The sequence below is a fragment of the Alligator mississippiensis genome, chromosome 4, assembly GCF_030867095.1.
Source record: "Alligator mississippiensis isolate rAllMis1 chromosome 4, rAllMis1, whole genome shotgun sequence".
Lineage (NCBI taxonomy): Eukaryota > Metazoa > Chordata > Crocodylia > Alligatoridae > Alligator > Alligator mississippiensis.
In genome coordinates, this window is record NC_081827.1 from 122,924,795 (window position 1) to 122,949,974 (window position 25,180).

Below are 25,180 nucleotides of genomic sequence, written 5' to 3' on the forward strand. Positions count from 1 at the left end.
AACCCTGGTGAACATTATCCCTGGAGAAAATCATCCATCAGGTTAAAATCATCTCTTCAAGATGATTTCAGGATAGAAAAATTGAGCTTTTGCCCTCGTTGGACTCCATATTTGGGAGTAAATTTCTCCTATTTACTTGGAGGGGGCAAAAAAAATTCTGTGGAATTGGAGGAAAAAAAGGAGAGTACTTCAAAATGAGTGGTTCTTTTACAGCAGGATTGTCAAAAATGTGGTCTACAGACTGGATCCCGACTGTGGAGCTACATCATTTGGTCCCTTGTGCTGTCCCACCCCCTCATGCATGCAGGGATTGCAAAATACAATGGATTTAAAGATACGTGGATGGCCCCATGTGCTGCATGCAGCTCTTGCTCCAGCTTCTGTCCCAGAGCAGTGGTGTGGCTGCTATGTGCACATGCCACATGCAGCAGTGGCTCTGGGGTGCCTACTTTAGCCACTCCAGGACATGGGCTGGAATGCAGGGTTGGTCTGTGAGTCCAGCTGGCCTTCAGAACAGCCCTGCACTACTCGTCCAGCCATGGGGGGCTACATTAATTTAGCACACCTGTTTGACAGTAATATTGCTAACTTAGTTCTCTGCAAACTGCATTATCCATCATTTCTCTGATAGAAAATATAGGATCATAGAAATTCAGGACTACCAAGACCCACTACATCAGCATACATCCCATTACCCTAGAAGGTCACGATGTACTTTCCAAAAGAGGCTATTTAGAGGTTAAACTGTTAATAATCTTTATCATAGCGAAAAGCTAGAGTGAGCACTTGTAGTTATTAACCCAGAGTTGATTAAGTTTTACAGTGCACAAATCCCAACAGATAGCAGCAAGATTCTAAACGCCAATAAATTTTCTGTGGTTAAAAAAAAAAGGGGGGGGGAGGGTCAAGAATTGGGTTATATTTTTATCTCTTTCCAGATTAGGTTTATGTAGATTATATCCAATACCACTTGGCAATGAAAGAAGCTTTAATTGTGTTTTGAAGGTTTTTGTGTGAAAGGGGACTTGTGATTAGAGCGTGACTCTGGGAAATTGTGCAATGATTAATATTAGGAGGGTTTTAGCATAAGCACCAACCAGGGAAATGTTCAGTTTATCTTTATTACGTTAAGAATTTGGAAAGTGCGGTACAGAACAAGATTTACAAGGTGAACAATATATTGCATAATTTGAAATTGTAATGAGTAATTTAAGGTTGGACAGCATAGCAAGGAAGTCAGTGGCTGTCATCCTGTAAGTGGCGTAAGCTTCCATTCCGATCCTGCTTTCAGTGTTTGCTAAACTTCTGAAAAGTTTGTTAAGGTTGAAATTTTCCAGCCTCATCTTCTGTCCAGTGGAATTTTTAAGAGGAAGTTGGAACAAAACAGTTAACTTCATCACACAGGAGATGAGAGAGAGAGTGTGTGTGTGTGTGTGTGTGTGTGTGTGTGTGTGTGTGTGTGTGTGTGTAAACACACACACCCCTCCCTTTCCCAAGCATTTTTAAATAAACACATTTCATTCAGGAACAAATGTTGAATTTAAATTTACCATATAAAAATTAAAAAGAATTGGTTAAATTTTCTCCATCTACTCTATATTTTTAACTTACCTAATCTTAAGAATGTTCACAAATTGAAAAACATTACTTCAGAAAGAAAAATGGTGTTGCAGAGCCTTTTCTGTTGAACAAAAAAACTTTGTTGATTATATATGTTACAGTTTGAAGTGTTTTAGCATAATACAGTTGTTTGAGTTGCAGGACTTTGGAAGCACCTGAAGATTTCACAGTAGGATCACCTTTCAGTTCAACTAACAGGATTTATGCTTCCATACATAACTGTATAAAACTTTTTTCCATTTTCTTATACTGATTGCAGCAGGAGTTTGAATGCAGCAGATACTGTGACCTATCTAGGTACTTGCCAACTCTCATTCCTATAGTATGTACTTACTCAGAATAATACTAGCAAGGGAGGGAAACAGTATCACTATTTTATAGATTATCATAAAGGCTGCCTATACATATGGTCGGGGTAGGGGCATTTTAAATTGAGTGGTTTCTGGAGAGCCATGCTAATTAAAACACCTCACTGTCACTTGTATTAAGCCCCTGCACATTTGAAAATAGCAGTGGGATGCTTTTCGAAAGCTCATTTGATGATGTTTAGATAGAATGCCTCCACAACCATTTTTAAATGCACAGGGGCTTATACATGTGATGGTGAAACCGTGCTGGAACATTCTAATTAGAACACAAACCAATACATGAACAGGCAGCCAGTGAGATTAGGTGATTTGTCTGAGATCACATAGTGCAATATCTATGACAGATAGTTGAATCCAGGCTTCAAAAAAATCATTAACCTCTCTTTGGTAAGACAACTAAGACCCTATTTCATACTTCCCTTATGAACAAACATGAGACCATGCCCAAGCTTAACAGTTAAGCAGAGTAGATGCCTTAGATGCCTCTGTTTCATGAATGGGGATCTGAGTTTTCTGTTCACCATGGAAAAACTTGGTAAAACCCAGATTTTCGCTTTTTAAGGGAGAAAAAAACCTGTATTTTCTCTTTTTAAAGGAGAAAAATGTGGGGAAAGGTGGGTTTCCCTTTGCAGGCTGGCTGGCAGAGTTCCAGCCTGCAAGGGGCTGAGGGAAGTGGGAGGAGGGTGGTCAGGTATGGGATGCCATGTGCATGTGTGTGCTAACACATGCACATGGCAGCCTGGAGAGCAGCTCCCTGCAGGTAAATTGGGGGGGAGAGGGGGAGGATTGAGGCTCCCATAGTGAGGAAGGGAGTTGGGCAGGGCTGGGGCTGCTACCCAGCTGGGGTAGTGTGTGGGGCTTGAGGCCCAGGGCCATTTGTGGCTTTGCACAATGTTGGGAAGAATTTAGGAAAACGTTACAACAACGTTTATCTCAATGTATTTCTTTTTGGTACATTTATTTCACCTAACATCTGTGATATCTGTATTTGCCGTGATGCTGTAAACAATATTAAGGGATTGTGTGGCTGTGAAATGCAATTTATTTGTGCTCTGTTAAGTTAAAAAGAAACATGATATCATCTTGTTTGTTTATTTAGGCTTTAGTTTGTTTCTTTTCTCTCATTTCTGATTCTTAAGCATTTACAATGTTTCTTAGCTATTTGAATATCACTTCACATTTTGGAAATTTTAAATGGAAAATATCAAACTGCTAAATTAGGAAAAAAAATTAGCTTTGCTTAAACTTCAGGTATTTCCTTTACATCTCTGCCTCTGTTGAATAATGGACATGGGCTTCATTCACAAAATGATTGAAAACATTTTAATAACCTGTAATTATAAGCTGATAGAATGATTTCAGCTGCTTTGCTTAGACATGTACTGTTCAGCAGTAGCACCTACTTGTCAACCAATTTTACAGCAAGAATTTTCATTGCTGGAAATCTTTAAACCATCCTGTTGGGAGTTTGAATGCTGGTGACTCTAGCTGAGAAGAGGCATTGACTTCTGTATGCCATGCTGGGCGCGTCTACATGAGATGTTTGCTGTGGTGCTGACTAATTAGCTATGTAGTAAAATATCAACATCTACATGTGTGACCCTATTAGGTCTCAGTAGACTAATAAATGCTGCTACTGGGTAGTCTAGCTAAACACAAGAAGTACCTTGTAGCAGCGTTGTTTTGTGTACCATGGCACATGTAGACAGTGATGGGGATGGCTGGGGCACAAGGGTACTTCAGCGCAGGGGCAGCCTACACAGGAGGACCCTTGTGCCCCAGCCAGGCCCTCTGCAGCACTCTAAACCAGGTCGAAGCAGCCCTGGGCTTCAGGCTGCTATGAAGGAGCCCTAGGTCCCCTGCCAGCCCAGGGCTTTTCTGACCAGGCAGTGTAGGGGCTATCTGCAGCATAAGGGTGCCCCAGTGTGGGGGCTGCACCCTCATACTCCAGTCAGCCCCTTGCACCTGCAGCCTGCCCACCTGGGGTTACTCTGACCTGGCTCAATGTGCTGCGAAGGAGCTGACTGGGGCATGAGGGTGCTCCTGTGCAGGGGTGGCCAGCAGGCAGCCCCTGGGCTGAAGCATGCTCGTGCCCCAGCCAGCTGTTCCACAGCATGTGGAGCCCCATTGGAGCAGCCCTTAGCTGCTCCAGGAGGGCTCCAGATGCACACAAATAAACTGGAGCAATATGCTCCTGAGTTTTTCTGCTCCCAGGCACATGTTCAAACGGTATGCTCAGGAGCAATAAGCTCCAGAGTTTATTCATGCGTGTTAATTGCATGTGTAGGCACACCCAATGAAATTCTCATGAACCCTCCTATTACCTTATCTGTCCTTGGGCCTTGTGTTATTCTTAAAAGAATTGCAAAGCTATTAAATACATAGTTATATAAATCCTTCTCTTTCCTCCACAGTCATAATGAACGAAAAGTGACCTGTAAACATCCAGTAACAGGACAGCCATCACAGGACAACTGTATTTTTGTCGTCAATGAACAGTAAGTTAAATACACTTATAATATAAATTGTACACATTTTTAATCTGCTTATTTCATGCTAATCACTGACTTTTAATATGGACATAGCTACGTTAGTCTGAAGTCAGGTAGAAGGTAAGATAGGGTGGCAACTAATTCAGAGACGCATGAGCTTTCATAGGTAGCAACCCGTTTTGTCATATGCTAGGCTCCTAGCAACTGACAAAATTAGATTGCTGCCTAAGAAAGGTTATAATTCAGTTTTTAAGGAGCCACCTGGCCCTGACTTCTGCCTAATAAGAAAATTGAAATATTTTATTATTTTTTCATATTCGAGTTTTTCTGCACATCACAAATCCCTGGCCAGAGAAGCACATTGAAGTCTTATAAAGATGGTCCAGACTGACTTCCTGTGTTTAACAAACTGTTTTTGTCAATTTTGGGGTGCCATTTTTTACCTGTTAACCCTACCTTAGTTTAATGGAGGAAAAGTTACCAGGTTTTTAATGGAGTAGTCCCAAGAGAATGCCAGAAGGTATGTTTTCAATAATCCAACTAAATCATTCTGTAAAGTTGTTATTCCATAGCTCATATAGCAACCAGTACTCCTTTGCCATTTAATGGTAGTTTAGTTGCTTTGTTGCCCTGTTCAAGGGCTTTCTGAGCAGTATAACATGTTTGTTCACTGCTGATTGAGTGTTCCTGAAATGTAAGTAAGGAATGACATTTTCTTAATCTTTCCTGAAGGCTTAAGGAAACCAAGAATTGATATGCAACATTAATCTCTTACCTTAGACTATCAAGTGCCTGAGTATTGTGCAGCCTAAATTGTGCAGGACAAGTAGGCTAATTCTGAGATTGAACCACGTTAGTAGTTATAAGTAGTTTCATTTTTATGAAGATAAGATTTGTGGGTGGCATTCTCTTGCTGTTGTTGTATGAATCGTGAATTTCTGTAGCTTCAAACAACATTTTAAGTGTTTCCAATAATAATTTACTAGTAAATCTTGCTTGCTGTTCAGTTTAATTGGCTTTTAAACATTTGGCATAGGTAACTTTGTCAAGAAATGTGAACTGCTAGCTTGCTTGAAAACTAGAAAGTAGGACGCAGGCATTATTAGAGAACATCTAGGGATGTGATGTGTTTTAATAGTGGCCTGCACACACAGCAGGTTCTAGTGTTATTTCATATTCTATTTTCAGAACTGCTGCAGCTATGACATCCGAGGAAAAGAAGGACCGACCAGCGAGCACGATAAGTGAAGCAACTAACTATAATGTGACTACAGATTATGGTGTGCATCCAATGAGCCCGGTGGGCAGAGTAAGTCTTTTCGTTCCAACACTAATTATTTATTATTAGAATATTATTGTGTTATATTGGAAGATGCTGAAAAGAATCCTAGTATTACAGAGAAAGTTTGTGATTAATATTCAATTTAAAGGAAAGAAACAAAGCATATGCTGTCGCAGGGCATTTGACTTCTCATATGCTTAATTTGGAAGCTGAGGTGTTTGAAATGAGTTATCACTAAAGCTGTAATTTTTGTCAGATGCCTTGAATCTTATTACTTTCACATTCTTGAATTGTCTGTGGTATCTGACATCTTTAATTCTGAGGAAGTGCAAATGAGCAAATGTGCATTTGAGTGGGCAGATAATCAAGCATGTGGCTGTGGACAGTCACAAAACCTACAACTGACCAAATGAAAGGTATATAGAGATGTAACAATTTCAAGGGGAATGGTCACCATCCTTGAAGAGGCTATGAGGGCAGCTGACGTGGCAAAGGTTAACATTTCGTTACCATCAGTGCTAGAAGTTGTAGTGCAATGTGTAAGAGAATTGGTCAATAGCAGACTGCATGTGAAATTTTGGGCTGTCTGCTACTTCTCTCCCTCTTATAAAGACTAGTTTTATAGTTAAAACACAGGGCTGAAAGTGCTAGTCATGAATTATGTTGCCAGTCTTGTTTCACTGATTTGTTCTTAGATGAACCAACTTTTATCCCCTCTGTCTCAGCTTTCCCAGCTGTAACTGTGGGGATATAGTGCTTCACAACGACATGGTGGAGAAATATCTATATCTATAGAGAGAGAGAGAGAGAGATTTCTCCACCACATTGTGGGGAGGTGTGTGTGTGTAATGCACACGCATATAATGGTATATATGTGAACGTACATGTGTATATGTACATGTGTGTGTACACACAGCCCTCAGAATTTTCTTTCCACAAAACCGTTTTTCAGAAAAATATTAGAACATCAAAACTATTTTTCAGAAAAATGTTACCACCAAGACAGCTTCGGTTAGTGGTGACAGACGAGAGCAGTCCCATTTGTCTTCCACTCAGCAGTTAACGCTTCTTTTCCTTGAACATTTATGTATTCTCAGTTCCAAAAAAAGTACAGCATCTCTAGTACTTTGTTAGGCATTGAAAGCCTGGATCTAGGAAAATGGTTCTCCAGCAAATAAATCACATTTGCAACAGAATATATACTTTACAATGTCAGTGTTAAGTGAGCAGATTCTTAAACATAATCCAAACCTGCTGAAATTAATTTTCTATGTGAAAAGAAAATATCCTAGGATTGCCCATAAGAAATAAATCATTTTGAGCATTCGGGGCATTGTTAAAGCAGCTTTTGTTTTAAATGTCAAGTAGGTCAGGCAAAATGACCTACATTAAGACCATTATCTAAAAAGAAGAGACTTCCAAATTCTGAATAATACCATAATCTAACTGCAACATTGGTGTTTAAAAAACCCCAACACTGTTAAACATGACCTTACAGTTGTTGCTAAGCCTTTGTAGGCAGCCAGCAAAAAGGAGCATGATAAAACTTTATTCTCAGAACTGAGCTTATGACATCAGTGATGTTAATGGTAACAGAAAATTATTGCAGCAGTTATCTTGCAGGTAGATTTCTATATTCTGAGCAGTAAATAGCAGGGATAACTATTTATATTTCAGTTTTGAAAAGTTCTATTTTGGAAATTGGTTTAAGATTCTTATATACATATATTCAAATTAATAAAAATATTACTATGCCTATTATTATGCATATGTATGACAGTATCCTGGAAGGAAATGGGGATTGGGCTGACTGTTGAATTAAGGCACTTCTCTAAATTTTTTGGTTAATAAGACTTTGATCTCATACAAGGATCATGGGATTTATTGATGTATTTTAGAAAAAGCAAATGGGTTATACTTAAACCTATGCTAATTAATCTTTAGTAAATAGACTGCTTCAAATGTTTGTTAGAGCCCTTTTCAAAAATAAACTCTTCCATTACTTCTGACCATTTTGTTGGTCCCATTCTCAAAAGACAAGTGTCTGCAATATAGATACCAGGGTTGATAACTGCTTTGCTGCTTTGACAGTTCTAGTAACCTGATAGGTTGAATGTACATAAAATACAAGTATGCCATTTCATGCTTTGAAGTGGCTTCTCAATTTTAGGTTTGAGGAATACTCTGAGCAATAAAAAAAAAGTTGGTGCAATCATTTATACTGTCCCCCTCCCTTAGAATAGAGCTGCTTATTGTCACAACCAAATTAAGTAGTGCCCATGTCACAAACAAGTAATAACCATTTAAAACATTTTTTTCTGCACTAGGTTAACTAAGGGTTAACAATTATAATAATAACCGCTTTTTTTCTGCGCATGTCAAAAAGAAATTTATTGCTGCGCCACTAACAGAAATAAAAACTTTTGCCTTCTTTGCTTTATATAAATCATTATAATTGGTCAAAGAAAACAAGAAGTAACCCTATAAAAATAACACCCTAGCAAAGACCGCTAAATAATTGGCGATTCTAATTAGATTTATGACGTGGCAAAAAACAATTGACTATCATACAAACAAAACCCGCTTACATTTTTCGCAAAGTCGAAGACAACTCTGCCCACACCTTGGAATAAATCTGACAAATTAATCAGTTGTCAGTGTCTTCCCTCCGCGACCTCCCTGGCGTACCCTTGCCCTGCATGCCCGATAAGCCGACCGCCGGCCCATATATATATATCTGCAGAACAACTGAACGACGATCTCTAAGCTATAACTAACTAAGTATCTCTGACCTCCGTCTTACACCACCTTGACGTGAGTAAACAATCTTACTTTACAACCGATAAGTGTCCGCCTAATTAATTCCACTCCAAGCGTCACAAATACCCACCTGACGGCCTTCTAAGGCCCCGGACCCTTATCTGCCCGGGTGGGAGTCAGGGAGAGCTGCTGGCCGGCTGCCCTGGGTCCCGACACTTATCACCTAGAATCTGCATGACATGGAAGAAAAAATACTGGGACAAATTATAGCCTACTGGGTAGACTGTCCATGAACTGTGGAAAAGAAGAAAGCTGTATTTTGTTGCCTTGGGCACCGATGAAAACATTGGTGGTGATTTAATTCCTCAGATTTACAAACAGTTCCATTTCAAGGAGTTATTTGGGAAAATTTCTAATTTGATTTGGAAGATGGTTAGGAATAAAGACAAACTGCAGGTGCAGCTACTAAAATGCAGTACAGACAATTGCAAGGTGTGGGAGTATAGTATAATGCTGCTTTTCTATTAATAAAAAACGAATGTAGAATTAATATAGCAACACTTGCAGAAAATTGTGCTTTCAGTCTGTACAAAGAGGGCTTATTAGAGTCTAAAATGATTATGTAAAGGGTGATTAAAAAAGATTTGATGAAACCAAGCAGCAAGACTCTTGGTGAAATGCTAGTCTTCCCACTTTCCTGCCTTTGCTACCCTTTTCCCTCTCCTGCCCCCCACTCTCCCCTCACCCCAGCAACAAAATGCAAGCAAAATTACAGCATTGTGAAATTCCTGCCAGAGCATTTATGACTAAACCTTTTAACAGCTTCTATCTACCTTGTTAACCTCCAAACGTAGCTTCTGAAAATGAAGCTACCCAGCCAACCTGTGACATTGGGAAAGTCATTTTCTTTCCTTTTTTTATACCAAGAACTTCAAATGCCTTGAGATAACTACAAGGTATAGGGAAGGTGGGGTTCTCTGGCTACCTCTTCTTCAGTTTCCCCATAATGTATGTAAGAAATAATGATTAGTAGCAGGTAAATACAATTGTAAAAGTTGAAGGGTGACTGACCTGTATAGCTGTGAAATGTTTCTACTATTTTTCATAGCTTTTCCAAACTTCAGCAGATGACATGCTGCTTCCCAGGCTTATTACAGCACACGGGTATCTGAAAAACAGAAAATAATGCTGACCAGAGTTGTCTCTGTTTCTGTATTGATGCTTGGAACATTGCAGCAACAAACATCAGGACTGTTCACAAAACCAAAAAGGCTGGCTGCATCAGTTTTATTTTGGCAGGTTATTTTTCTCAACTCTAAATTCTAGAAACTTTAATTTTGAACAAAATTCATTTGGCAGAATTTCATTTAGATCTGCTTTTTCCTAATCCATAAACACCCATAAGAAGTGAGATTTCTCATTCATCACTGAAATTTCCTAGGCATCATTTAAAATATGTAATAATTCCACATCTGTTCTTTAGAAAAAGACCAGGATTGTCAGTATATGGTCATCTTGTAAATTAGTTTAACAGTATTGATTATATTCCAGTGGTTTAAATGCACAAGGTCTTGGGATCTCAGACCTCATTCTATATTGGGTGAGACTGGTATTATATTGCATATGATAAATTAAATGTATAAGGGTCCTGATCAGACTGGTTATTTAGTGTTGGTAAGATGTATAATGAACCTGAAAACGTTCTCTTAGCTCCATCAGCTTTTTGTAAAAATGATTGCACACTTGGTTACCATACATTCATTTAGACCTGAATCTCTTGGAGACGTTGCCATTATTATTTGCTTGCTTGAGTACTTTCACAAAGATCACTTCTTTCTGTGGTTACCAAGTGCCTAGCATTACTGCAAACAAAAAATAGGCAGGAAAACGAACCAGTATTTTTAGAGAGAAACAGAAGCAACTTGTATGGCTTTCCATATACAGTATATACATTGGTTTCTAAATGATCTGAGTCTCTGAGGGGTTTTCGTTATTGTTTTACAACATTCGCGACCATTTTACAAACAAGAAAGAATGTGAAGAGGTGTGCCCCCTTTCTTACTACGTAGCAGAGTAGCTATGAGAGTTGTATCATTAGTCCATGACCTTTACACTGAGATGTCACTTAATTTTCTTCTTGTATGGTAGAAAATATTAATTTCAGAATTTGGTAAGATCACAAAACTATCAATGTAACAGATGTATGATGTATGAATTATTTGAGCTTAATGTTATGCTGCAGATAGTCTGAGAGAGAATGTTTTAAATGTATGGAAGTAATTAAACATCCTAATTTGAGTATTTGTCACAGCACCATCAGAGTTTTGGAATGCTGTTGTGTACTGTTGGGCCTGATTTTCAGTGCATTTCATCTGAAGAATATTTCCCTTTTTATGATTTTCTTGGTTTCATGCAAAATAAAACTTGTCCCTAGCAACATTTACAGGTTCTCCTGAAGACAGAATTTACGGACTCTGAATGTTTAACTATATACAAAAAATTTGACTTTCATTTTGAATTGTCCGTATTGTAAATTCTACGTTTTCTCATGCCAGATCTATTTGTTGCCTCACTTGCAAATGAAATTGAAAACAGCCTCATTTCCCTTAATCTGTTTAAATAAGTGAAGGTATGGATTTCTTTGCTTTTCATGTTGCAGATTTAATCCAACCCTTTAATCCAGTTGTTGGAATTGAATCCTTTGTTATATTTTAAGACATTTTGTATGTTTCTGTTAACAGGCTATTGCTGTTGACAAAACCTGTACATTACTTTTAATGAGATACCTTATGCACAACACTGCTTTGCTGTTACATGTATTCCTACAAGGGTTTTTAACATTTTTGGATCAGTGTACCCCCAGTGGCTGGACGCGGGGTGGTGGGGAGATGGCACATGGATGGACCCGGGTGGGGCAGGGGAGGTGCATGGCTGAATATTGAGCAGTGGCAGCTGCCAGGTGTGAGCTTCCCCTGTGTCTGGCCGGGTGGGCAGCACCTGCACAGGGTGGTGTGTGGCAGTGTTCTGTCCCCACCTGCCCGGACCCCCTAGGGCCTTCTCAAATACCCCTGGTTGACAACCCTTGTATTATTATATTTGCAGTCCTTTGAAATCTAATCTAGTAAGTGTCCTGTTCATTTCAGTAAGGTTGCTTAATAAAACTACTTTCTGACATTATAGAATTAGTAACAGACCTGTGATTTATGAAACTGGCAGAGAATTATGCATTAGCAAACTTCCAAGAAAATACTAGCCTTATAAAAAGTCAAAATGTGTAAACTTTGTTTCGTAGTAGTGTTTTCCTTCTTCCCTTTCATTGGCCACATCTCCAAAGTTGGAAAGATTAAGTAGTGATAGTATTGAGCCGTTACGTAGAAACAATTCTCTTGCAGACAGGTTGGTATTGTAGCAGTGCTAAAATGGGTACATTAACTTTTTCTGAAAAGTGATTCCTGCTAAAATTATCCTTATTTTCTGTTTTTCCGTTCATTGCCAGCCTAAGATTACAACCCTGTGGTTTTTTTACTTTGTTTCTCTAATTTCGAGATGTCTGTTATGTCCCTTGTTCTCCTGGTCCATAAACTGCCCCACAGATGAAGTATTAAGAAAGATAAACAACCCATTTTTTACTGAGGGCAAAGCTATAGTTGCCTGAACTGAGTACTTATTACATTGGCTTTTTTTTTCCAGGTTATATATTTTGTTCCTGAATAGCCTGTAGAAATCTGTTCTGAATTAAAGCCTTGGTGTTGTAATGCAGATGATAAAAAAATACTAAAATCTTGAGTTCTGGAGCATAAGGTTGTAGATAAAAGCATACTTTTTTTTTCATTTTATAAAGACCTTTCCTCTGAGAATTCTCTGCAAACATTATTTGAGGCTTTAAAATATCATAGTGAAGTAAAGTTATCTCATCACTATTACAGATAGGTAAACTGAAACACAATGACTTGTCCAAAGGCAAGCAGCAATGGCTTGTTTCCTAATCCTTTTCTTGGTGAATGAGAATTTCCCTGTCAACTTGCTAGGCCTCCAAGGCATTAGTTTTTACAGACGTTTGGAAAAAAAAATAAGGCTTTAAGACTTTATGGTTGCAGTAGTGCCTTCATAAATGGAAACTAGCTGTAAACTAGAACAAAGTAGTTTTGTAAATTCATCAAATCCCCCTATGGCCTCTGGAACATGAGGATTTGGATCAGTAGCACTGTTGTTCCTTTAAACTCTCAGGTTTCCCTTTACTTGTATGTTACACTTGTTTTGACAGGAGGAAGACCCAAACTGGAAGTTGAGGCAGAGGCAAAATAACAGTTATATTCCTTTTGTAGCAGCCAAGAGACTGTGAATGGGGAGAATGTTGAGAAAGAAAGAGACAAAAAAAAAAAAAGAAACAAATTTACTTATTATGGATTATGAGAAACAAGCTTCAGTTAGAGGCTAGGGATTTACACTATATCCTGCAAGAATCAAGCAGGCATGTGTATATACATATACATATATACACACACACACACACACACACACACACACACACACACACACACACACACACACATTTGAAAACAGGCATGCCTTATGATTATGTGTAAATAGATTGTGATGCTGAATTTTGTATTTTAGACATCGCGATCTTCAAAGAAGGTTCATAATTTTGGAAAGAGGTCAAATTCAATAAAGAGAAATCCTAATGCACCAGTTGTGAGACGGGGTTGGCTCTACAAACAGGTACTATTTATTTCTATATTTATTTAATGTGTTTATTTATTACTTAGTTGACTAATATATAGAGGGGTTTTGAGAAACATGTTACTAAAATGTTGAAATGAAGGTAACTACCTTTCCTGTGGCATGTGCGTTGCTTTCATTTACTTGATTTTACCAGGTAAGTGAAATATGCTCTGAATACAAATGAATAAAGGCAGTTAAGAAGTAGAATGTCAGGCTTTTGTTTCTGCATTTCTTTAGGGAGAAAAGCACACTGCTATAACTAGGGGCCTACTTAATTCGCAGTTTTGTGGTTTTTGCAGAAACTGGAATCCAGGATTGTCTGCAAAGTTAACAATAACAAAAATTTTTTAAATGTAATGCTGGCTCCACAGTGAGTGCCAGCAGTCCTTGCTGCCCGGAGGGGAAGACACCAGCTGACGGGCCAACACAGAGGGCAGCAGACAAGATGGCAGCCCCCGGGGTGTCCTTGCCAATCGGTATCAAGGGGCAGGGTAGCATTGGGGAAGTCAGCAATCAAGATGGCAGACACCACTTTGTCCCTTCTCCCCCTTGGGGCCTCTTCACCAATCATCACAGAGGGACAGCAAGCCCCTCCTTTCCTACCCCCGACCTCTCCTCCAATCAGTGCCAAAGAGCGAGGCTGCCGTGAAATGCCCACAAAATCAGCTCTGCAGGCCACAAAAAACGTTTTGTCTCACCACAATTTAAGTAAGTCCCTGGTTATAACTTCAGGTATGTGCTTCTGTCCATAGGCCCATCTTTTATCTTTCTCCCTCCCTCTCTCACAAATACATACTGGGAATGTTCCATTAGGTTAATAGATCATAACCTTGTTGAGAAAATGGGGCAAGTATGAGTGGCCAAATATATTTCTATTTTTAATTTGGAGGGTGCTAGTAGAGGATAATTTTTTACTTGGAACACCCCTAATCTGCTCATCTCACTGTGCTTTGTTAGTCACTAATGTTCATTTAGCGGGAGATTTTTCAAAAGCAGTAAGCAGGTGCTTAACTCCCTTTTAAAAGTCTATGGTTTAACTTCCATTTCTGCCTTTGAATAGGTCCATCCACCTGGCATGACTTGTTGCAATTGTTACCTTGCTCTCAGGCAAAAACGACTTCTTTCTGTGGTTACCAAGTGCCTAGTGCAGCCTAGTTAGAATCAAGGCACCACTCAGAAAATGCCACTCTTAGCTTGCACTTATTTTTTGAGGATGGAAAAATAATGGAGCAATTCTTCTGTTGGAAAGAATTCAGGCCACAACAGGTCAAAACGTTGTTGCCCCCATATATTCCTCTTTGAAATCTTTTGGTTTGTCTTATTTAGTTGTTTCCAAGCTAAACAGCGCTAATATTGTGCAGCACCATTAAAAGTATTTTGTTGTACACTGGCCTAGCACGTTGTATATTACTAGAAACAAATGATAAGCAGGAAAACACCTGAAAAAGAACACCTGCATTTGAAAGCTTGTCTAAATCTATCCCAGCCATGCAGCTGGTTCAACAAAAGGTACTGCCCACAAAAATCTTCACCTCTTGCATATTTCCTGGACCACCATGGCTACAACATCACCCCAGCACTATGAAGACAAACTAATATTTTCAGAGGAAAACATGAGTATCTGTGTCTGTGTTCATATATATGCATTGGATTATAAATTGCCATGGATAGTTAGGTTGGCTCTGACAGGATCACCTGACCTTAGCAGTAGTTTTCTATACTTTTTGTGGGCTTATAACTTAAAACTGTTAATCAGTTATCTACATTAAACATAATTTGAACTTAATGTGATGATTGTAGTAGTGATATTTGTAATTTAAGTGGATCTTTCCTGATTCATCTATTTGTGGTGGATAATAAAGGACCATGATAAGGATGGGTTTATTTCGGTTTTCCTCAGCATTACTTTTTTTATTTGGAAAAAAAAAATGTTTTGTATTCCTGAAATAATTGCTTTATTTTATGCTAACCTCTTAAAATTTTAGTTTTATCAGGTGGAAAAAATATTGGGCTAGGAAAAAGCTGGCCATATCAAATAGATCTTAACCCCTTTTAGTCATGTTCAAACTATTATTTTGCTAAAATATGTTGCATTCTGTTGTTCTGCAGAGGTACAGGATGGCAAAATTCAGCCTGTAAAAAACCTTTGCTGTTGGTGACGGGGGAAAGGCTTTTTGGACTTTTAGATTCCTGTTTGAATGTGAAGGCATGACATTTAAAGCTAGAGATAAACTTGTTGTTTTTCCTTTACTGTTAAACTTTAGGCTGTTAATGCAAATGATTTATATCCTTGCATTGATACCATTCAGTGACTATGAACCTTGTTTAGTTTTGTTATTTTACAAAAATATTTTAAAAAAATATTATTATTAGGTCTACATGCTGTGCCCATTTTTATCATGAATGTTATCACACTTTGTTGATCAGGTAATTAATTCTTGGTGCTAGTCAGTAATGAGCCCTTAAAACTGAATCAAGACTTCTGAGCTAGGGGAATACACAAAGTAGACTACTGATATAATGCTACCCAAGGCAAGCCTACCTTCAAACAGATATTTTAAAGTTTTACCAAAGCATGCTACCAGAGTGATAATGAGATCATTAGTATTTTTGCAGTAAAGTTATTTCACTTGCATATTTTTTCTATATTTTTTAATAGGAGATAAAGTAATCTTCAAGGGGCTAAATGTCTTCACCAATTTTTAATACCATGATTGTTTGTTCTTGCCTGTTAGGGCAATTATGTTTCTTAAACCACAAAAATAAAATGAGCTGCTCCTGCAGAAAAGATAAACATTAATAGCAGTGCTTTAGATAACTGATAATTTATTTGATATCATGGTGACGCTTTTGAATGATGGTTGTGTCAGTTTTGTAATCTTAGAAAGCAGAGAGATCCTTGAGTTCAACCCTCTGCTTGTAGAATCATGCATACCTCTACAGTTCCTGACAGTGTTTGTCTACTTTCTTGTTAAACCTTTAACAATAGCGATTTTGCAACCTCTCTTGAATGTCTATTCCAATCTGAACTATATATTGTTAGAACTTTTTTCCTCCGCGGAGGGGATTGGGGAATTAACGGTGCTCGAGCCAGCCCCAGCAGGAAGAAGGGGGTGTGGCCCACTCACATCTAGCCACAAGGATCCCCAGTTTTCTGCATGAGGCTCAAGGTTTGGGGATTTAGCAGTGGGGGAGAGCTGCTGTATTTCTTGCCACTTGTCCCCTGCGGCCAGACTTCCCGATCCGTGTGGAGCCCTACAGGCCAGATGCCTATGGCTCGGTGGGTCATATTTGGCCTGTGGGCTAGAGGTTGAGCATCCTCGTATGTATGGATACAGGATTTGATTTTCTTAAAGCATAAAGGTTTGTTGCATGTTGGAGTGTCAGTGGTTGCTATGTATGCTTACCACCCTTGCATGTTGACATTTGCACGCATTGTTGTTGAAATCCATTTCCCAGCACAAAATTGCAGTAAAAATATATACAAAAGTGTGAGAATGGGTGTTGACCTGTGCCCTGTTTTTTGACAATGAGCCCAGTGTATGTCAAAGCCTAATCTTACAGTTTTGATGGTAGAGGAAGTGTATGGCTATATAGAGATGTTCTCATACAATTTGCATTGTCAGATTTTACTGTTTTCTTTCCTAGTTAGTTACCAAATCTTGGTTTGTTTTTTTTGGGTTTTTTTTGCTGATACAGAACCAAAGAAACCAGATCATATGAATACCCATTGTGGTTAGGAGCATATCTGATGTGTAGTGAAATAATCCAGTGTTAATTCAAGTATGTTTCCGTTCCAGATGGGATGTCAACGTACCTTAAGCACTCTTCCTTTTTCTCTTCCTCCATTTCTTCTCTTTCATACATGCATGATATTCTTCTTTCTACTAGAGCCTGTTCCTGTCCTAGTACAATATGTACTGAGCTTACAAAATTGTCATAAATAAAATAAATAAATGAAAACAGATCGCCTTTAGTTGACTAATTTGTTGAGCAAAAGTGCTAAAATCTGCAACAAATTACTGGACAAACTTATCCTGTATATCACTGTTTCTTGTCTTTTTTCCTTTGGTATTTCTTTTCATGTTTCCTCTAAAAAGTTTGCATCCTAACATGGTATTGTATTGTGACCCAACAAAGGACTCCCACATATAAACAGTGTCTAATGGGAAAGGGGTTAAATCAAGATGAATCAAATAAACATTTCTAGTGTTTTTTCCTTTTTAAATACTTATTTAATTTTTATCAGGAATGTTTTAATTAGTGTTTTACTGTGGATGTAAAATCAAAAGCCCTACGTATAGTTAAAACATTGTCAGAAAGGTCCCTAACTCCAAAGAGCCCTAACTCCATTCAGTAAAGTAATACTGATTTCGTGTCATGTTTGATAGATTTCACCATCATGAAGGATAACTGATTACCTAGATGATTAAAAGAGCTCTGTGTGCCAATGTAATCAGACTATACAAAGAAGACAGAGAGTTAACTTCCGTTGCATTTCTCACCCCAGTATTCTCACTTTTTATGCAAAGATGTCCTTGTAATGCACTTTTATAGGAGGATATAGTTGTGTTGCTAAAACAAATTAATACTTATCGAATGCTCTGGTGTTTTATCCTTTCTTTGGGATAAAAGAGATTTGTAATGCGTTTTGCCAGGTTGGGGCACCCGACTAGCATTGTAATATTCAAGAATGAAAATCTTCTAAGTAGAGGATACTTTTGCTATGGAGAAATTAGTAGATTAATTTATACCATTATGCTAATTTTTCCAAAAGTTGTCATCTCCTTATTTACTAAGATAGAACTTGCAATTTAAAAAGGGATTTATATCTTATTCACAAATAAAGACAACAGCTGTTGAATTTCTGGGTAAATGTTGGAGGAGGCTTAGACACAAACTGATAATAACTCATTTGAAGATTTCAAATGGGAAAGAGATGCTCTAAATTTCCATCATGTGAATGTAACCGCAATGATGGTGACCCAGGTCAGCTTACCAAATACTTGTGTATCCATGAAGCTATGTTCAGAAAGCTACAATTAAAATAAATACAGCTTACTCTCTCTCACTGTATAGTACGCTAAGAATGCAATTACTCTTTCAATTCTGGTTCCTGAATCTGCTGACGTTCTCCTCATTCTTGTACTGTTTGTTATCAAGTTGTATAATGTGATATAACCACAACTAAAAGGAAAGAAATAGTAACCTATTCTGTACATGGAAAGGTGTTTTAAAACAGCATAGGATTTGCAACACCAGAACCATTATTTCCACAGTCCTGTGTCCCTTCTTATTTTAAAGAAAGACATAAAGAAGATCCATAATACTTCCGACAGGTTGTACAATTCTGCATCTGGTTTAGGATAGCGGTGGCCACTCTGCCTTGCATGTGCCACAAGTGACATAAGGAGCTAGTGTGTTTAGCATGCAAGTTCTGGATGCTGAGTTAAAGGGCGTACAGAGATCAGGGTTCAAGGCAGCCCTCAGGGAGAGTGTAGGAGTCATAGGACCCACAGGAGCTGCAGAGGAGGTGCAACCAAATTCAGAGTTGCCATGACACGCTAGTAGGGTATGGCAGTACTGGACCATGCCAGTGGCTGATTGTTAGAGTGGCATTATCTCATAATATGTACTTTAATTTGTGGCATACTTGCCAAATGGTTGGCCATGACTGGTTTAGGGAATCTTTTGGACACTGATTAGCAGATGGGTGAGGCTATTTTAAACAATTTCTTAAACCTATTAAATAGGTTAAATGCCTCTAATAGACTTTCAGAGGGTTGAAAAAATTCTTTGGATTCAAGATGTTTTGTAAACACTTTAAAATCTGTTAAAGTGCTAAAGCACTGTCTCGGGTTTCAGGAGTCTTGTAATCTCAGTTCTGCCATTGACATAGTTTATGACTTTGATTGAGCAAGTGATTTCTTCTTCTGCTTGCTTCTCCATCTGTGAAATAGGAATTGAATACCCCAAACAGTGTTATGCGACTTAATTCATTAATATTTGTAAATCACTTAAAAATTCACTGAAGCAAGGTGCTATAAAGTGCCTGGTATTCTATTTATGAAAACGTTCAGTGCCAGAGGATTTGCTAACTATAGATAAAATTATTCAGAAAAAGTTGGTTTTACACTGTGGCTAATACTTGTTTTTACCTATGGGAAGAGAACATGAAAAGAGACACCAAGATATTTGCTGACTCATCTTAAGGGGAAAAAAGTGCATGCATGCACATCTTTTCATCTGTTATTTGAGTATATTTAAAGCTTTGAGTTTTACCATAGGGCCACCCTTCTTGGATATCACTTAAAAAACCTATTTACTGCATGCATACTTAAAATTCTCACACCCTTTTATTTTTGTAGAACATTATTAACTTATTTATTTAATCAAATTTTACCAAGATGTGCACACTTGCAAAGCTTCATCTTATTTACTCTGCAGTAGTGGTAACAGCCATTCGTTCTGAGAAATGCATTACCAATGGGTTATAAACATAAAAGCAGATGAAATTGCTTTAGGAATAAACTTGTGTTGAAGAGAAACTTGCTTTATTTGTGCACGTAGTCATGGAGGATGGAGTTTGGCAGACTCTTGATATAAAAGGCAACAAAGGGTAAGGATAGCTTTTCAGGTATTAGCTTATATTTTATAGCTCCATTTAAAATATGTATATGTCTTTTTCCTCCTTCCTATTCACAATGAATTGCTTTTATTTAGCTTCTTAAAATAATAGACTTGCATTTAATTTACTTTTCAGTCAGAGGAACTGTATTTTCTGGATTATCATCTGTGTTTTGAATGCCAGTGCACTTAGTCAAGATAATAACTAGATAGCACAGCTTCACAATTTAAAAAAAAAAAAAAAGTATACCAGTTCTCAGTGTAAACTATTAATTCTTGATTGTCCAGAAATGCTTATTTGTATACTTTGATTAAATGCAGGATAGTACTGGAATGAAGCTGTGGAAGAAACGGTGGTTTGTACTTTCTGATCTGTGTCTATTCTATTACAGAGGTAAGTTGAACACTGGAAATCAAGGAAAAAATAATTATCTCATTATGATTAATTTGGCTAATCTCACCTTCTTCCTCCCTTTCCCTTGGCTGCAACTACATGTTTAAAATAATTACTTTTCTTCTCTTCTGAGAAGGAAAAAAAGAAGCTGTTGGTTTAACTTGGCATTTAAGATCAAGTTAATAGAACTAGCTGCACTTTCCACAACTGTTCAGTTGTTAACAGCATGGGTCATATTTTTCTCAGACAAGTAGGGCACATATGTACACTATAGATACAAATACTTCACCCCTCTGAGAGCAATTTATTGCTTATTTGAGTTTCCTACTAAGATGCACCAAAAAGTAGTTTGACTTCCACTGCAAAAAATTTAACTGACTATGTAAGGTTGAACAGAGAATGAAAGAGGGTACAGACTCTGAGCTTTGGGATGGAAGAGAATGGAGGTGCTAAAGGCTTTTCTGGAACCTAAACAACTCTTGTAGAATATTCACTTGGCATCCATGAGGTGTATTTTCCAATTTCTCGCAAATAGAAGTTTGTGCTGATTTTTTTTAAATCTAAAAATGTAGCCCCTGCCCTACTAGCAAACTTTAATTCTGCTCTACAGGACTTCCAACAGTGTGGATTTGTGAAAAACCTTTTTGTAAGAATGCTGAGATCTTCACATAATGAAATGTTATTGACTATGGTGCCCTTCAGAGAATACTTGAATCTGGCATATCTACCATATTGTATTTATTTTACAATATGAAAAGACATCCAACTCAATTAGAAGTAGCCACTGTAGCAACACTTTCAAGAAGAGTGGAAGGAAATCAAAGAGCAGGGCAGATAAGTAAATTATACTTATTTACAGATAAGTAAATTAGTGGCAAAGTTTCATCCAGAAGGTTATAGCAGCATAAGTAGTATTTCTATCTGCCACTTCTGTTGGTTTTGGTGAAATAAGAACCAGGAACTTATTAAATTAAAAAAGTCAGTATGAAGTACGTGGCTTATGCTTTCTCATGAAAGAGGAGCAAGCCACAATCTAGATACTCAAAACTGATTAGCAGTTCTGGCAATGACAGTGGTAGTATGGCATTTTCAATTTATTTTGAGTGAAAATAGTCCTTGTCTTAAAAAACGTAGTACACATCCATGCCAGTTGAGGTAAGTTAAGTTTTCAAGCATGAAAGCTTTGTTCTTGTACCTCTTATCAGTTTACAAATTCTAAATTTTTGGAAGAGAGTCATCATGCTTTCATTATCTTGCCCGAAAAAATTATATGTTACTGAATAAACCACTGCCAAGTTGAAATTAGTGTACTTGGTGAGACGCTGTAATTTCAGTCATGGAGACATTGGTTGAGCTGCAATTACATTGCATTTAGCTAAGTGGCCAGTTCATATTCTTTGTTTTTTCTTGTGAGGCCTACCCTACTTTAAGGAAGTTCTTGAGACTTTTCACCCATAATATTCCAAAAAAAGAAATTATTTTAGTTGTAGTAGGAGAAATCATGGGCTGCTTGGTTGGTCTAGAATATTAAACAGTAAATAAACTATACATTCAGAGCTCTGTATTGCTAATGTTTTACTAAATTAAAGTGTGAATCTTATGTTTGGTAAAAACAACAGAAATGCAAACATGGTTGTCTAAATTGGATACAGTTAGAAACTGAAGCTTCCTATAACTGATAGTTCCATTACTGGGAGATAGTTAAAGCAGATGTACTCAAAATAACAGGTGTTTCAGCAGTGGCTTAAAGGTATTAGAAATGGTTATTAAAAATACAAATGTAAACCTTATCCATTGAAGTTCTTTCCCTAGCATAATGCTATCTTATTTGAGGACTCAGATGAAAAAGGGTGGGTGGGGAGGGGGAGAAAAGTATTGTTAGACTGCAAACAATATTTGTGGTTGTCTCTGATTGTAATACCAATTGGTAAAGCTTGATATGGTTTATTCAGAAATTTTACCATCTTAAAAAGTAATGCCTAATCCTAATTTAAGGATAAAAAGAAAACTGATTTCAGTGTAAATTTTCACTGCTTGGAGTTTACTGTTTATCTTTTTCTCTGGAGATAAAAGAATGACTGCTTTAGCATACAGAAAAGGTATTTTAACAAATAAAACATCTTACTGAAGAAGAAAAGATTCTCCATTTTTTTTGTTATATTATTCATACCCTGCATATAAATAAAGATGAATGCAGGGGGCATATATAGAAAAAAGTCATATGCTAGGAAACAGAATTTAGAAGTCTTAAAATGGAATGCACCAATGTTCCCCTAGCAAAGAAACCTAGGCCTCGAAACACAGCTGTTCTGCTTAACAGTATGAATAATGAATGTGGTAGTAGTGAATAAGACTTGCCTGTGGAAAACAAGTCAAAGTTTAATCTAGCTAAAAAAAAAAAATGTCTCCAAGCACACCAGTGAAGGAAAAAAACTCAGTTGTGTTTTGAAGGATTATTCTGCATTCTTCAGTATGGAGAGAAAATGTCCAGGAGCATAGTTAAGTGTTTATCAAGGGATACATGTTTATTTCTGTTGCTTTCAAAAGTAGAAAGTAGGTTATTCAAGAGTATCTGCAAGGCCAACCCTGTTACTATTTTTTATTTAATCAAGACAGCACTTCCCATTTGTATTCGTTAAACAAAAACAAAAACAAAAAAAGGCAGTTAGCAGTAGCAGTAATCTGTAGTCTAATATCAAGTGCAATGCTTATTATTCAGTAAAGGCCTGGCTTCTGTAACAACTGCTGTACAAGGTAGCTTCTTGGAGTTTAATGGACTTTTGGGAACCAAAAAAACCCCAGTTTTTACGTGGATTTAAGACAGTTCTTTCATGTTGCCAATATATAGCTCCCTGTAGTTCATTAAGCTTCAGCAATATCAGGGGGCTGAAGCTTGTTGTTGTTTAGATTTTTTTTTTTGTCGCTAGCATTGAAGTTCAAACATTTATTATGGGCAATGTTTTATAATTAGCAAAGCTTTAGGGTGCAAACATGAGATGGGTTGTGAATAGCAATACAGTACCTGGAAAAACAATTAAGATTGACTTAGTAAATTGCATTCAATTATGCTTTTATTAAATGCATAATTAGATTTCAGAACAGGTTGTGACATCAAATTAATGTGTCAGCTTTAGCTTTTTGTGCCTAGATTTAACTTTCTTTATAAAACTAAACAGTTCATGAGAGCGATTCTTTGTTAGAATGTTATCTGCCTAGTGTATACTATAGGTGTGCCTATACTATATAGCAAGTTAACACTTTAAAGGAATGTAAGTATAGCAAGCATAAATCCTGTTATGTTATACGGGATTTGAAACCTTCAGTCTTCTAATATAATATGCTAATAATCTAATCTAATATCAATAATTGGGAAAGATAAGCAAATGTTTGCAAAAGACCAGTGTTTAAAAGTTATGTTTTTGCTCTCATTTTAGTTGGCCAGTTGTACTGAATAAACAGTAGACTGGAAGTGGTTCCTTTTTCACTGAGTCAGATGATTGGTTTTCTTCTATTTTTCACTTCTGCATTCCTTTGTCCTATGGCATTGATCCTGTAAACATTTGTAAATTGGAGTACTCGTATTGCCGTAGTGGTTTCAGTGGGGTAATCGACATGCATAAACCTTTTTGGATTCCTGGACTTCATTTAATACTAGTATAAATGATTACATGAGAAGCAAAGCAGAGAGAGAATCTGATTCCATGTCTTTCTCTGTCACCATTTGTCTTCATATCATAGATTTTAGAAACATTACCTCTCAAGAATAGGGAATGAAAGTAAATAATTAAAAATAAAGTAAATTTAGAAATACCTATTGCTGGCTTTTTATTCCTTTTTCCATGATGAATCTCTTAATAAAATACCTAAGCAGTCCTGTCTGCCCTGTAATCATTTATATGTCTGTGTTGTTAAAATGTTCATCTCCAAAGAAACAGTGTGCAGAAGATACCTTGCACACACTTTTATAAAAGGTTTATATTTGGCCATCTGATGGCACAGTTGTTCTGTTGCAGTTTACCTTGCAGGCTGCATGTTGAGCTTAGAAAAGTGCTATCATTGTGCTTCACAGTTGTAGTTAAAGGCACATATCCAGAACTCTTCCTCTGTGCATTGCATGTGAATGCTGTAATCCACTTTGGCATAATACATGCTCGTGTTTCTGTCCCTTTAAGATACATTTCCACTGAAAAAATACAAGTTTAGGAAGTCATGTTAACTGCAGGTTCTTTAGCTTTGATTTTTCTCCAGTACTCGCAATGGCTCCCTTCTGTTGCAGGAGCGTTAGTGACTTCATAGTTAAGTTAATGTTGAGAAATGTAGTTAAAGCAGGATTAAAATCCTATTTTCCACTTCAGTGATAGAGATTATTGTTTGAGTTTAATACATATATTCAGAGAAAAAAAGGAATTTTCCATACTTTTGGTTAGCAAATTATTTATTTAAAAATGTTCCCCCCTCTCCCCCCACAGCAAATAGTCTTTGGTTTCCCAAAGGGAAGGCCTGGTCTGACTAATTTTAGTATGATGTGGGACACAGCAAAGCCCAGAGAGGCTGGGTAGGATATGTACATAGTGGGAGGCATAGAATGTGCACAAACATTCACCCTCCCAGGAGAAAACTCCCTGGAGTGATTTAACCCTGGTTGTTCCCAAGTTATTTTTCCCCAGGAGTGGCCATCTTACTCTAGCATAAGAGTCCTGAATATCTATATGCTCAGGGATTCTCCTGGGAGAGCAGCAACTCTCCCAGGTGAAACTGTCTTCATGTGGCCATAGAAGAAGAGTGGCCAGTTAAGACTGTTTTGTGCCAAACCAGCTATAGAACTGGTTGCATGTAGAGCCACTCTCAACTGGTTTCCTGGTTGATTCTGAAACCTAGTCCACTGCCCCTGTGCACCAACCGCCTAGTCCTC

The 25,180-nt window shown here is 37.6% G+C and overlaps 1 protein-coding gene across 10 annotated transcripts in view; it reads left to right on the forward strand.

Moving 5' to 3' along the window:
• The window catches only part of PLEKHA5 (pleckstrin homology domain containing A5), a 260,867-nt gene that overhangs the window by 157,150 nt on the left and 78,537 nt on the right, over window positions 1–25,180 (forward strand). For all 10 annotated transcript variants that reach the window (XR_002090877.2, XR_002090876.2, XM_019489461.2 and 7 more), the window contains 4 exons: window positions 4,403–4,486; window positions 5,669–5,789; window positions 13,140–13,244; window positions 20,196–20,268. Coding sequence is in view for 8 of the 10 variants with exons in the window: in XM_019489461.2 (XP_019345006.1) it covers window positions 4,403–4,486; window positions 5,669–5,789; window positions 13,140–13,244; window positions 20,196–20,268 (383 nt within the window). In the remaining 2 variants the exon portion in view is untranslated. The remainder of the gene's footprint in view (window positions 1–4,402; window positions 4,487–5,668; window positions 5,790–13,139; window positions 13,245–20,195; window positions 20,269–25,180) is intronic.